Genomic DNA, 13399 nt, shown 5'->3' with positions numbered 1-13399 from the left:
TACATCATGGTTTATTATTATAATATTTAGAGACACTGGGTTCTGAAGGAAAAGTATTATGATGTTTCATCCTGTATGAATGTAGATTCAAGAGTCCTGCAGGGATCATTAATCTCACCAGTCCTTTTCAATTAAATGCTTTCCTTATGCAAGCTTTTATCTGGTTTAGGCATCTCTTACAAGTTGTATGCTGATGACATACAATTTCTTTTTCTAATTGGTGGATCGACTGATAAACATAGATTCAAAAAATCTAAAGAGTTATCAACCATAAATTGTAGGATGTTAGCAAATAGATTAAAACTAAATGTATCCAAAACTCAAGTATTAATCCTTTCTGATCATCTAAATGGAAAAATTATCCTTCAGAATTTCAGATGGGAGATGATGTTATTCCTATTTTGTGAAAAGTGGAATATTTAGGTTATATTAGACTCCTCTTTGTCCTTTGGGTCTCATATTACATTTTTGGTAAAGAAGATTTTCTTCACAATGAAAATATTACTCAGAATGAAAGGCCTTCCATCTGAAGAAAATTTTAGAACTATACCACATGTATTGGTACTGCCACTTTTTGATTACTGCAACTCTTTGTTGTTAGGTATGCCTTTGAATCTGTTACATTCTTTGCAAATGGCATAAAATGCCACAGCCCATATTGTTACAAGTGCCATAAAATTTGATCATATCTCTCCTGAACTTCCAAAAATGGTGAGCACAATTTAAAGTTCTGACTTTGATATTCAAACCTCTAACTGTCCACGAATCAACCTCTTTGGGCACTACATTACAACTATATTGTCTACCATGCTCCTTGAGGTCTGCTCACAAATTAATATTGAATATGCCACCATGCAGGCAGATTAGATGATTGTAGATCAAAAAATTTTTATGTAGACATGTCTGTGGAATGCCCTCCCAGCACTGTAAAAAATTATTTGCAATTCAGAAAATTACTTAAAGCACAATTGTTTCAACAAGCTTTTTAGATGACAGTTTTAAAATGTACTGATTTTATTGTTTTGGTTTTAAGTGTTTTATTTTGTTTTATTGTGTGTGTAAACTTGTAAAGTGCCTAGCACCATGGACAGTGTAGTATAAAAACTGTGAAATTAATTAAGTCGAGCAGTAGGAAAACAAATTATATGAAGAACACATATCCAATCACCATACCTGACTGTAACAGCTGGGCAAGTATATCTGCAACTCTGGGAAGGTTCTCTCCTGTGGCAAACTGAGGCAGTTCTTTGATTGCTTGGCGTCGGATCTGATAAAAGTTAAAGGATCATAACAAACCACAACTTAGAATAAATTAACAAAATATGTGAACACAAATTCATGTGTACGCATTCTCATCACACATTAAAAAATATACAAAAGGTACTATGTATCACCATCATCCTTGATTATAAAAGATCTCTTCAAAACAAACAATTCTACTATGGATTTTTTTTTCTAACGTCACATTACTTAATAGCATAATATCACCCTCATCATTTCTAGATCACATTCTTACAGAAACATCTTCATCCTCACAGAGATCCAGCTGGGCATTGATTGCAGCATCCGCTAGCTCTGGAAAATGCTTGAAAAATTTTGGAATAAACTGGGCTGCTAATCTTTTTTCTTTCGGCCCTCCTTTTACGCCATCCAGAATCACTTGGTAAGCATCTCGGTGCTGCCAAAAGGGATTGAAAATACAAAGTTACATGCCAGGAGTTTCCTGAAATGCAAAGATCATCCTGCACTGACTTTCTCCTCTCCAATATCAAATGATCTGGGATACAAGTTAATTTATAAGGATCAGCATTTAAATAAATGCTTTGGCACAAGAAATTATTTGCCATTAAACTGCTAGATATTAACTGCAGAGAAACTTATTAACTTTTCCGAAAGGGAAGGGATTAGGTCACACCTTTTCCACTATAGATCAAAGTGAGTTACATTCAGGTGCGTGCAGGAAATATTTCCCTGTATCCAGAGAGCTTACAATTTATCTGAGGCAATAGAGAGTTAAAGTGAGTTGCCCAAAATCACAGGGACATTAACAGTAGCGTGTCACTCCTCTCCTGTCAGCTCCCCCATGACAAGATTGTGGAAGAACTGCCTTCTCCTTCAGGTTCAGTTAGCACAATCCTCCCCTCCCCCATTCCCGCCAAGCCTCCCCCTGACCTCCTCCACTTGTTCCTTGGCGTCGGCCAAAATCCCATAGTTTCGGTAAAGCTCTTCCACGGTGGGCATGGCGGGGGAGGGAAGGGGCGTCAGACGCGAATTCTACGGTGCTCCGGATCCCTGGCCCGGGACTGCGCTCCAGAGAACAGGGACTTGGTGCTCGGGAACAGAATGCTGCGTGATTCCGGCGCCCTGCGTTCACCCGCTCGCGCGTCACTACCAGGCGCGGTCTGCGTCTGGCCGCCCTGCGGCTACAGCGCCGCGGGATGCAAGAGCGACTCATGCTGCTGTCTCGCTACCCCACAGCGCCATCTGTCGCCTGTCCCCAAGCACTCAGGCCCAGCTGCCATGGACAACTGCGTTGGCGCAAGTGTGAGCGGAGGCTCCTATCCCGGGGCGAATCCTTGCCTACGTCATGTTGGATCCGAGAATCACTCTTGCTGACTTTTCAGTAATGCAGCATCATGAACCTTCTGCACCTCATCAGCCGCTGTCAGCGGAGGGTTTATTTCCTAAAGGAAGAGATAACATTCCGAAAGGATAGTAGGTTTTGGCTTCAGCATGTGACAGAGACTGGGTCATGGAGAAACTAATTGCTAATTTAAAGGACATGTATAAGCGTTTAGCGTTATATTACTCTTAGTAGGATTCTGCTCAAAAAGAAAACAAAATTCTGCACATTTTATTTGTAAATTTCTTGTGCAGAATTCCCCATTATAAAAGCTTTCTTCTTTCAACAGGCACGATCCCCACCCCCACCTCACCATAATAGCAATTTCCCTGCTCAGGTTCCACCCTTCTCCATTTCTCTCTTAGCATGTATCCCAACCCCTGTTAAGTTCAGTCTCCTGCTTTCTCTACCCCTTCACCAGGGTGAATGCCTCCAATTTTTCTCCCTCCTACTCTACCCGCTTTCTCTTCATCTGTTCTCTACCCTCTAGCAGTACTCTGCCTTTTAGATTTCTCTCCCCTATCCCTCAGTCTCCCTATGTTCTCCCCCCAACTTCCAGCAAGACTTGCTATTCTGGCCACCCCCAAGTTTTCTTCCACTGCCAGGCAAACTGTCTTACAACATTTTCTGTGCCCCAGTCCCCACAGCACACACACTCCATCCACCTTTTGCCAGCCCTCCCCCCCCCCCACCTTTTGCCAGCCCTCCCCCCTTCCATGGCGCACACATCCCCCATTTTCTAGCCTTCCACCCTATGACACTGGCACACACATACTATCCACCTGCCTCCAGCCTCCCCACACATACCTTCTACTTTTCTCCAACTCCTGCCCTCCACCCATGGCCCAGACTACCCCATTCACCTTGCTGTAACCTTCCTATGGCACACATTACCCCATCCACCATGCTTCAGACCCCCCCCCTAATGGCATACACAACCTAATGCTCCTTCCTGCAGCCCTCCACCTTCTTCCCATGGCACACAAACACCTCGCATTCACCTTTTATTACTCCTCCACACTCCATCCACCTTTTCCCAGTCCCCCAAACACTCCATGCACCTTTTTTCCAGGCACTCACCACTCTAACGTGGCAAGAGGAGGAGCTGCACATCTGCAGTAGCGCAGAATTCCCCTAGGAATATTATATGTACTCTCTGGTATGTAAAGAAATGTACTAAAGCAAATAGCTAGAGGCAGAGAGATCAAACCACAAACAAAAGAGTTAATCTGACTTCAATGGGGACAGACTAAACTGTAGGAAACACATGACAACATACCGCCAAGCCTTAGCAGCAGTCAAATAATATTTCAATGCATCAAATAGGCTGCCAGTTCAACCAAGCACTTGTTCGGCACAGTAAATAGCCTACAGCAACCTTGACAACAGATCTAGCCTGCCCAGTCAAAACTGAATTGCAGTGATTTTTTCTGCATACTTTGCCAACAAAATTATAAGTCTCTACCAGGATTTACAGGTAGTCTCAGACAGTTTCCTTTCAGTTAACCGGGGCCGTGCAAACTTGCCCCCTTGTATGGGACTCTTCTAATGCAACAACAGAGGAGGACCTTGACAAAATCCTAAGAGGTCTTCAAACAGCTACCTGCTTCCTTGACCCCTGCTCATCAAAGATAATGCAGCAGGAAATCAGAGGCCTTATAGAAGGGACCACAAAAATTGTGAAGTCTCTTTTCTAACGGGCAACTACCAACAGCATTAAAAAAAGGCAGTGGTGCGTCCTTTGCTGTAAAAGAACAACCTTGAGCAGGACAAGCTTGAAAGTAACTGGCCAGTATCCAACATCCCATTTCTAGGACAACTTATAGAATAAACACAGTCGATTCAACTCAGTGATTGGCTAGAAGAGAGAAACTGACTAGATCCATGTCAATCTGGTTTCAGACCCAGTTATTGAACAGAAATAATTTTTATATCCCTAGTAGATGATTTTCACAGAAACCGAGACACAGGATTTGCCTCGGTGTTAGTACTGCTGAATTTCTCAGCAGTGTTTGACACTGAGAACCACAATATCATGCTATCACGACTGGCTCAGTACTTGCTTGGTTCAGATCTTATGTTTCATATAGGCAACAATTCATACTGTTCGTCAGCATCTCATCGTCTCCATGGGCACTGAGCTGTGGGGTACCACAAGGATTGATATTGTTGCCTATTCTGGTCAATATCTACCTCATGCTGATTCTACATCTGCATGGTTGATGTGCAAGTACTCATAATCATTGAATCAAACCTACCTACAACCCTGAATAAACTGACCACCTGCAAATCAAGAATGGGCTAAAAACAAATTTTGCCTGAACCCAAGTAAAACTAAGATCCTGTGGGTCTCCAACATTAGGAAACTCCAAACCTCAAAGTCACTGGAACAAGAGAGTTTCTGATCCAGAAAGGGGGCTTACACAGATGGAAGTCTCATTCTCTAACACCCAGTCACCCCAAGATCTGAACAGCTACCAAAACCAAGAAGACTGATGTGGGAACTAGACTGAGTTGATTCACTCTTTCGGATGAGAATGACTTTTAGTAACTGCAGGCATCCAGACCAGATAAACACTACATTGAGATGATCACTCTTTTAGATGAGAATGACTTTTAGTGACTACAGACATGGGGACCAGACCAGGTGGGAACTAGACTGAAATGATCCTCTCTTTCAGATGAAAATGACTTCAGTGACTGAATGTATGGACCAGACTAGGTGGAAACTAGAAAAGAGACGGCTGAGAGGAGATATGATTGAGGTCTACAAAATCCTGAGTGGTGTAGAATGGGTAAAAGTGAGTTGATTTTTTACTCTTTCAAAAAGTGTAAAGACTAGGGGACACTCAATGAAGCTACATGAAAACACTTTTAAAATAAATAGGAGGGAAAAAATTTCACTCAACAAATAGTTAAGCTCTGGAACTCGTTTCCAGAGGATGTGGTAACAGCAGTTAGCATATCTGGGTTTAAAAAATGTTTGGACAAGTTCCTGGAGGAAGTGTCCATATTTGGTTGTTGAGATAGACATGGGGGAAGGCACTGCTTGTCCCTGGGATTGGTAGCATGGAATGTTGCTACTATTTGGGTTTCTGCCAGATACTTGTGACCTGATTGGCCACTATTGGAAACAGGATAGTGGCCTAGATGGACCATTGGTCTGACCCAGTATGGCTATTCTTATGATCCACCCATATATGGTGTGAAGCCCCGCCCAGTGCATCCCAGGATGCACTGAGCAGGGCTGGGTGCCGCCATTTTCAAGGTGGCGCCGATGGAAGAGGAAGGAGGCCACCTCACTCCTCCAATGAAGGTAGGGGGGGTGGGGAAGGGCCGCTATATCATCAAGTCGGAGGGAGGGGTTGACTCACAGCCCACTGGGCCACCAGAGCTCTATTTGAGGGGATGGTAGTGTCTATAATTTTTAGCTATAAAGTTCTACTTCAGGTATGCTGCACTATTTCCCATCCCCCATCTTTCTTTACTATAAGCCACATGCAGGAATTTCTGGCTGGTCACATGCTCTGATGGTGCCTCATGTTGCTAGGGCAACTCAGCTACCTGGTATAACTTGTTACAAATGTAATTTACTGAGAAGAGGTGTGGCAAGGATACCAATTGCAAGCCTCCAGCACATATGAAAGATCCAATTACAAGTCTCTAGCACATATGCAGCACCTATGATTGGTCCAGGGTAGAGGAGAGGTGGATGCTCACCACAGCCTATAAAACCACGCTGCAGACAAAGAAACTCTGAAAAACTAGGCATGCTTGGAAAGAGAGTTTCAGATTTGTCCAATGGCCTATTTTTTCCTGAAGGGGGTGTTCTCCCCCCTTCATAGAAACTAATTCTCTATATCTAAGAATCTTTCTTTCATTCATTCATTCTTTCTTCCTTTCTTTCTCTCTGTTCTGTGACCTTTGTATGAGGAATAAGCTTTCCTTCCTCCTTTTTCTCTTTCTATAATTAGTCTGATTACTTATAATTACCAGAGGTACTGATGTTAGATTTTGTAAGTTTGTTACAACTATCTGATGCTGTGCTGGTGGGTGAGTAATAAAGGACTTTTGATTCTCTGATTCCTGTCCGATTGTTCTATAATATTTTGTAATATTTCGTAACATGTTTAGAGAATAGCAAACCAAATGTGCAGCCTAGTACACTAGGGAGGGTTAGGGGGGCTGGAGACCCACCAGATGTCCAGTCCCTCTGAACTTGTGTTGGGGGAGTTGGGGGGGGGCCCATTTTGCTTGGCTCAGGGTGAGGATACTAGGCCACCAGGGCCATGATGTTTGGAGTCTGGTGGTCTCATGGACCTCCAGCCCCTCTGTTTGACAGGTCTGGGCTTTTGACAGCCCAGACCTGTCAAACAAGTGCGGGAATGCGCTCAGCACAATCCTCCCTCCCTCAACCCTATGATCAGAGATAATAGTTTGCTTAAATTTGCATTCTATTATCTCTGATCCTAGGGGCGGTAAAGTGCTGTTTCAGCACTATTTTTAGAGTGCTGTTTGGAACTGCGTGGGGCTTTCAATCATCTGCCCATTAGTGACTGCAGGTGTGGACCCAACCACTAGTAGCTAGGTTTTTTTTTTAAATATTAAAGGCTTGAACACAGAAAAGGGATGGAATGCTTTAAAAATAAAAATTGAGACTAAAGCCTTAAAATAAATGGGAAAGGGAATGGGACTTGATATACAGCCTTTCTGTGGTTATAATCAAAGAAGTTTACATGTTATATACAGGTATTTACTGGTCAAATTTCAAGAGGAGACTTACTCTGCTAGTAAGCAAATACAAAAGAAAAACAATGACAGAATTTTGATGTTTATTTATTTATTTGTTACATTTGTATCCCACATTTTCCCACCTCTTTGCAGGCTCAATGTGGCTCAAGATCTTCATATTATAGGTTACGTTGCATGATTTAATTTTACTACATCAAATAATAAATCAATAAGGAATGTCCAAGTCTGAGCGTTGAGGTCATTGTAGACCGGTTGAAGAGATGGTCAGGCCATGACCCTAGTTGCTATGATCCTTCTAAAGTTTGCATTAGGTTGGCACTTCTTCATCTGAAGAAAGTACCCTACGTATAACATTTCCCTGCACATCTTGGTGATATTTGGAGAACATGTATTTTTTGGAGGATTTCTGCTTGAAAAAGGATTCACATTCAGCCACTTAAGTTTGGGAAGTATTGTTTTGAAAAATTGGATTGTAAGCTCAAAATGTAGAGCTATTTCTCTCTGAAGCTTCACTTTCTATCACTTTGATTTTATTGCACTTGTATGGTTTTAAAAGCACTAAAAGATATTTATGGTTATAAGCCCGGGGTTTGATCTTTTATCTTCTTCTTGATCTATAGGACAATGTCAATATATTGTCCTCACTGTTGTTTTAGGTATTGTGCTGAGGTGCAATTACTTCTAGGATCTTGCTTGTTTAGAAGCTCTGTCTGTTGTCTAGCAATTTTCATTTTGTCTTCAGAACTTGAATAACATTGGAACAGATGCAAATTAGCACAAGTGATCGTACCCCTTCCTAGAGTCATTTTCCCAGAAATTCTATAAATGGTGCGTAAAATTGTGCACGCAAATTTAGGCACACACCCAATTTGCACACGCAATTGTAATGATTAACGAGCCAAATAACGATGATAATTGGGTGCTGATAATCAATTATCGATACTAATTAGCAATAATTGAAATTTCCTCATCAACCCTCCAGACCGGTCAAGACGCTTGGGTTATGCTCGCCTACCAGCAGAGGGAGACTGAGAACACAAACTTGAAACTATGTACTTATAACCTGTGCCTAGCCATCTATAGCCAGTATTTTCTCAGTCTCAGCAGAGGGTAGACAGGCAGCCTGTGCAGCTTGCCCGATCTGGATAGGTTTTTGAGTTAATTTTCAGAGTTTTCCTTTGTTTCTGTGCTATTTCTGGTGGATCCCCTGTGCCTGGAAGACTTTGGTGTGCTAGGGGTTGCGGGTCCGCTGGGGCCCGTCATTGTCCCCTTTGGGGTGTCACACCCGGGTGGCCGGGTCCCTCCCCCGGTCTGGCTCTCCGTTTGGGCAGCTTTGTGCCTCGGCTGCAGTTTGTATACTGCAGCCTTGAGTGCCGAATTGTGTTAGCAGCAGCAAGGCTCAAATGAAAGGCTGCAGTAAAGTTTAAAAAAAAAAAAAAAAAAAAAAGTCAGACCCAAACGGGTGAGAGCGATTGGAGCTGCACTCCGGAGCCTCGGAGCTGTTCAGCAGTGAGTAAGGCGCTGCTTTCCTGCTCGGGTGAGTTTCTTGACTTTTACAATCGGGGCTCTTGTTTGGCGGTCAGCTGGGCTTGCGCTAATGTCAGGGAAACCGCTGAGGTGCCGGTCATGTGCGCGTCGGGGCGTCGACGCGGTGGGGAGCGTTTGCCGGTTTTGTGGGGAACCTAAGCCTCAATCCTCCGTTCCGCCGGTGTTGGCGGCGGAGGTTCCCGCGGCTAGCGTCTCGGAGGTTACGGCGCCTTTGATTAGCGGCCCTGCGGCGGTTCCGATTTTGGCGGGAACCGCCGCCATTTTGGATTCGGCGATACTCGGGCCTGGGAGAGTCGGAGGACTGCTGGGCAGCCAATTTCCAGCGCCTTCGGGGGGTGATGCCTCAGGTAGGAGTGGTTTTCCCCCGGATTTCATTTGGAGTTTATATCAGGCTTGGCAGGCAGGGCCGTCCCGAGCGGAGCCCCTTAGCCTTGGAACGGGGGGGGGGGGGGCTGGCGCGAAGAGACCACGTGTAGAGTGGTCTGAGGATTTTGAAGGTTTTTCCCCCCCGGATTCGGAGGGCGACTTTAGCCTCCTAGAAGAGGAGGAGGGGTCGTTGGCTGGATATGATAAGGAGCTGGCGCTGCCTGGGGAGGATCCCTCGGTGGTGCGCATTTTTCAGCGAGATGAATTGTCGGATCTTATTGATCAGGTGGCTGCGACCCTCAAATTTGATCCGGCGGCAGCTCCGTTAGAGGCCGGAAAGCAGGATCCGTTGGTTAAGGGGATCAGACGGGTGTCTTGTTCTTTCCCTATGAATGCGGATCTGAGGGAAATGATTACTCAGGAGTGGCAGGCGCCGGAGGCGCCGTGTAAAGTGGCTCGGGCCATGGCTAAGCTTTATCCCCTGCCGCAGGAAGATAGAGATTCGCTCAAGCCCCCGACCGTGGATGCCGTGGTTACGGCAGTGACTAAGGCCACTGCGATTCCGGTGGACGGAGGGGCTGCGTTGCGAGACCCTCAGGACAGGAAATTGGAAACTTTCCTGAAGCGCAGTTTTGATTTGTCGGCCCTGGCGTTACAGGCGTCGGTCTGTGGAGGGCTAGTGGCGCGGGCTTGTTTCCGCTGGGCGGAACGGCTCTTAGATAGCCCGCCAGGGGACAGAGGCTCTTTGACTCAAGATCTGGCTAAGTTGGAGTTGGGTTCCTCCTTTTTGGCGGATGCACTGTATGATTTGTTGCGGGCCTCGGCGAAGAACATGTCTCTAGCGGTGGCAGCCCGTCGGGCCCTGTGGTTGCGAGGCTGGATGGCGGATGCTGCGTCCAAGGCCAAGCTGTGTTCGCTCCCGTTTAAAGGCTCTTTGCTGTTTGGTGAAGAGTTGGATAAGTTGGTAAGAGGTCTTACTGATGCCAAGGTCCCTCGGCTTCCAGAACTTCGCCCTAAGGCTTCTAGAGGTTCCGCGGGTCGCGGTCGTTTTCAGGAAGCAAAGCAGTATCGGCCGGGTAGGTATTCTGGTGGGACTAGGGGTCGTTTCTTTCAGAGAACTCAGTCCTTTCGCGGTGGCCGTCGTGGAGGGCGAGGTTCCTCTTTGGGAGCGTCCGGTGCGTCCCGTCCTTCTCAATGATGGTTTGGGGGCCCAGTCTCTGGTTCGCGTGGGGGCTCGCTTACGCTTGTTTTACCAGAGGTGGGTCCAGATCACGTCAGACCAGTGGGTGCTGCAGATAATCCGAGACGGGTACGCGCTGGAATTCGACAGGCCTCTGTCCGACTTCTTCCTAGTGTCTCCCTGTCATTCAAGGCGCAAGGCGAGAGCGGTCCGCGATACTCTGTCACGTCTGATAGCTTTAGGGGCTGTAGTCCCTGTTCCTCCAGCAGAGAGAGGAAAGGGATGTTATTCCATATACTTCGTGGTACCCAAAAAAGAGGACGCTTTTCGTCCCATTTTGGATCTCAAGAAGGTCAATGCAGCCCTAAAGGTTCCTTCCTTTCGGATGGAGACGTTACGCTCAGTCATAGTAGCGGTTCAGGAAGGGGAATTTCTGACTTCTCTAGATCTGACGGAAGCTTACTTGCACATTCCCATCCTGGAGGCGCATCAGCGTTTTCTTCGCTTTGTGGTGCTAGGGAGACATTTTCAGTTTTGCGCGCTTCCCTTTGGACTGGCCACCGCTCCTCGCACCTTCTCCAAGGTGATGGTCGTGGTGGCAGCAGCTCTTCGCTTGCAGGGCATTTTGGTGCACCCGTACCTAGACGACTGGTTGATTCGGGCCAAATCAAAGGCGGAGAGCGAGGAGGTCACCGGTCGGGTGGTGTCCTTTTTGCAATCTCTGGGCTGGGTTGTCAATCTGGCCAAGAGTCACCTAGTGCCGTCGCAGTCTCTCGAGTATCTGGGAGTCCGGTTCGACACGAAGAGAGGTCGGGTGTTCTTGACTCCCTCTCGCATGTCCAAGCTGCAGGCTCAGATCCGTCTTTTCCGAGTCCAGAGGGCGCCGTCGGCGCGGGAGTATCTTCAAGTTTTGGGTCTGATGGCCGCATCGATAGAGGTAGTTCCTTGGGCCAGAGCGCATATGAGGCAGCTGCAGGGTGCTTTGTTGTCTCGTTGGTCCCCTCAGCTTCAGGATCTGGAGGAGAGGCTCGCTCTGTCGGAGGTTGTGCGTCGCAGTCTCAGCTGGTGGCTCCATTCTCCGAACCTAGTGAAGGGCATGCCGTTGGCCGCTCCTCAGTGGGTGGTGATGACCACGGATGCGAGTCTGTCAGGCTGGGGAGCGCATTGTCTGGGACAGTTGGCCCAGGGACGTTGGACAGTGGAGGAGGCGTGTTGGTCCATCAATCGTCTGGAGACACGTGCAATTCGGTTGGCTCTTCGGTCCTTTCACTGTCTGTTAGTCGGCAAGGCTGTCAGGGTTCTGTCCGACAATGCCACAGCCGTGGCATATGTGAATCGACAGGGAGGAACGAAGAGTCCCGGGTTAGCACTAGAGGCGGCAGAGTTGCTGGTGTGGGCAGAGGCACATCTGCAGAGTCTCTCGGCGGGACACGTGGCAGGGGTGGACAACGTGAGCGCGGATTATCTAAGCAGGCACACGTTGGATCCCGGAGAGTGGGCTCTCCACCCCTCCGTGTTCGAGCGGATAGTGGTGCAGTGGGGTCGGCCGGTGTTGGATCTCATGGCGTCGTCCGCCAATGCGCAGGTCCCTCGGTTTTTCAGTCGTCGAAGAGATTCTCGAGCCGAGGGCATCGACGCGTTGGTCCTTCCGTGGCCGACTCAGCAGTTGCTCTACGTGTTCCCGCCGTGGCCGCTGGTAGGCCGAGTGGTTCAGCGGATCGGTCGTCACGCGGGATTAGTAGTCCTGATAGCGCCCAATTGGCCCCGGCGTCCGTGGTACGGAGATCTGATGCGGTTGCTGGTGCAGGATCCGATTCCCCTGGGGCCTCGGGTGAGATTGGTGCAGGGGCCGATCGAGATGGCCGACCCCTCTCCATTCTTGCTTACGGCCTGGCTCTTGAAAGGCACCGTTTAAGACATAAGGGTTTCTCGGCCAGGGTGATTGCTACGATGTTGCAGTCCCGTAAGAGGTCTACTTCCTTGGCATATGTGCGGGTGTGGCGCATTTTCGAGAATTGGTGTCAAGAGCGGGGCTATGCCCCATTGCGCGTGTCAGCGGTTGAGGTGTTGGATTTTCTTCAGGATGGTTTGGACAGAGGGCTTTCGCTTTCCTCTCTGAAGGTGCAGGTTGCAGCCTTGTCTTGTTTTAGAGGTAAGGTTCGGGGAGTATCCTTGGCGGCTTCTCCGGACGTGGGGCGGTTCTTGAAGGCAGTGAAGTTGCTTCGGCCGCCTTGCCGTCCGGTGGTTCCGCCTTGGGATTTAAATCTGGTCTTGGAGGCTCTGGTGGCGCCTCCGTTTGAACCTTTGCCTTCCATTACGTGTAAGGATCTTACTTTAAAGACAGTCTTTTTGGTGGCTGTTTCTTCGGCATGTAGGATTTCGGAACTTCAGGCTTTATCTTGCAGAGAGCCTTTTCTGTCCTTTGCCAAAGAGAAAGTGACTTTACGCACGGTTCCTTCTTTTGTTCCTAAGGTGGTGTCTTCCTTTCATGTCAATCAGGTGATTTCGTTGCCAGTGTTGGGTGATCGTGCCGGGGATTCCACGCAGCGTCGTTTAGCTAAGTTGGATGTGCGGCGCGTGTTGCGGTCCTATTTGAGCAGAACACAAGATTTTCGATCCTCGGACAGGTTGTTTGTTTTGTTTGGAGGTCCCAAGAGAGGAGAAGCTGCTTCCAAGGCCACTCTGGCTAGATGGTTGAAGGAGACTATTGCTTCGGCTTATTTGTTGAAGCGTCGGCCGGTGCCCTCTTTACTTAAGGCACATTCTACGCGGGGAGTAGCTGCTTCATGGGCGGAGAGTAGTTTTATTCCGCCGCAAGAGATTTGCAGGGCTGCGGCGTGGTCCTCTATCCATTCCTTCGTGAAGCATTACAGACTTGATGTTCAGGCGAAAGAAGATGCTCGGTTTGGAGCGGCGGTGTTGTCTTCTGC

General features: G+C 47.5%; 1 protein-coding gene across 1 annotated transcript in view; it reads right to left on the bottom strand.

The window, feature by feature from the left end:
* The window catches only part of API5 (apoptosis inhibitor 5), a 41843-nt gene extending 39421 nt beyond the window's left edge, over positions 1–2422 (bottom strand). Inside the window, exons 1-3 of the mRNA XM_030200803.1 lie at positions 2173–2422; positions 1517–1678; positions 1174–1267 (exon numbers count right to left, since the gene is read on the bottom strand). Coding sequence (XP_030056663.1) covers positions 1174–1267; positions 1517–1678; positions 2173–2241 — 325 coding nt within the window. The 5' untranslated portion in view covers positions 2242–2422. The remainder of the gene's footprint in view (positions 1–1173; positions 1268–1516; positions 1679–2172) is intronic.
* Between the last annotated feature and the right edge of the window lie 10977 nt (positions 2423–13399).

Source organism: Microcaecilia unicolor, chromosome 4 (assembly GCF_901765095.1).
Source record: "Microcaecilia unicolor chromosome 4, aMicUni1.1, whole genome shotgun sequence".
In the NCBI taxonomy this organism is placed as follows: Eukaryota; Metazoa; Chordata; class Amphibia; order Gymnophiona; family Siphonopidae; genus Microcaecilia; species Microcaecilia unicolor.
Note: the sequence above shows the minus strand (reverse complement) of the source record. Positions and strands in the feature narration are given on the sequence as shown.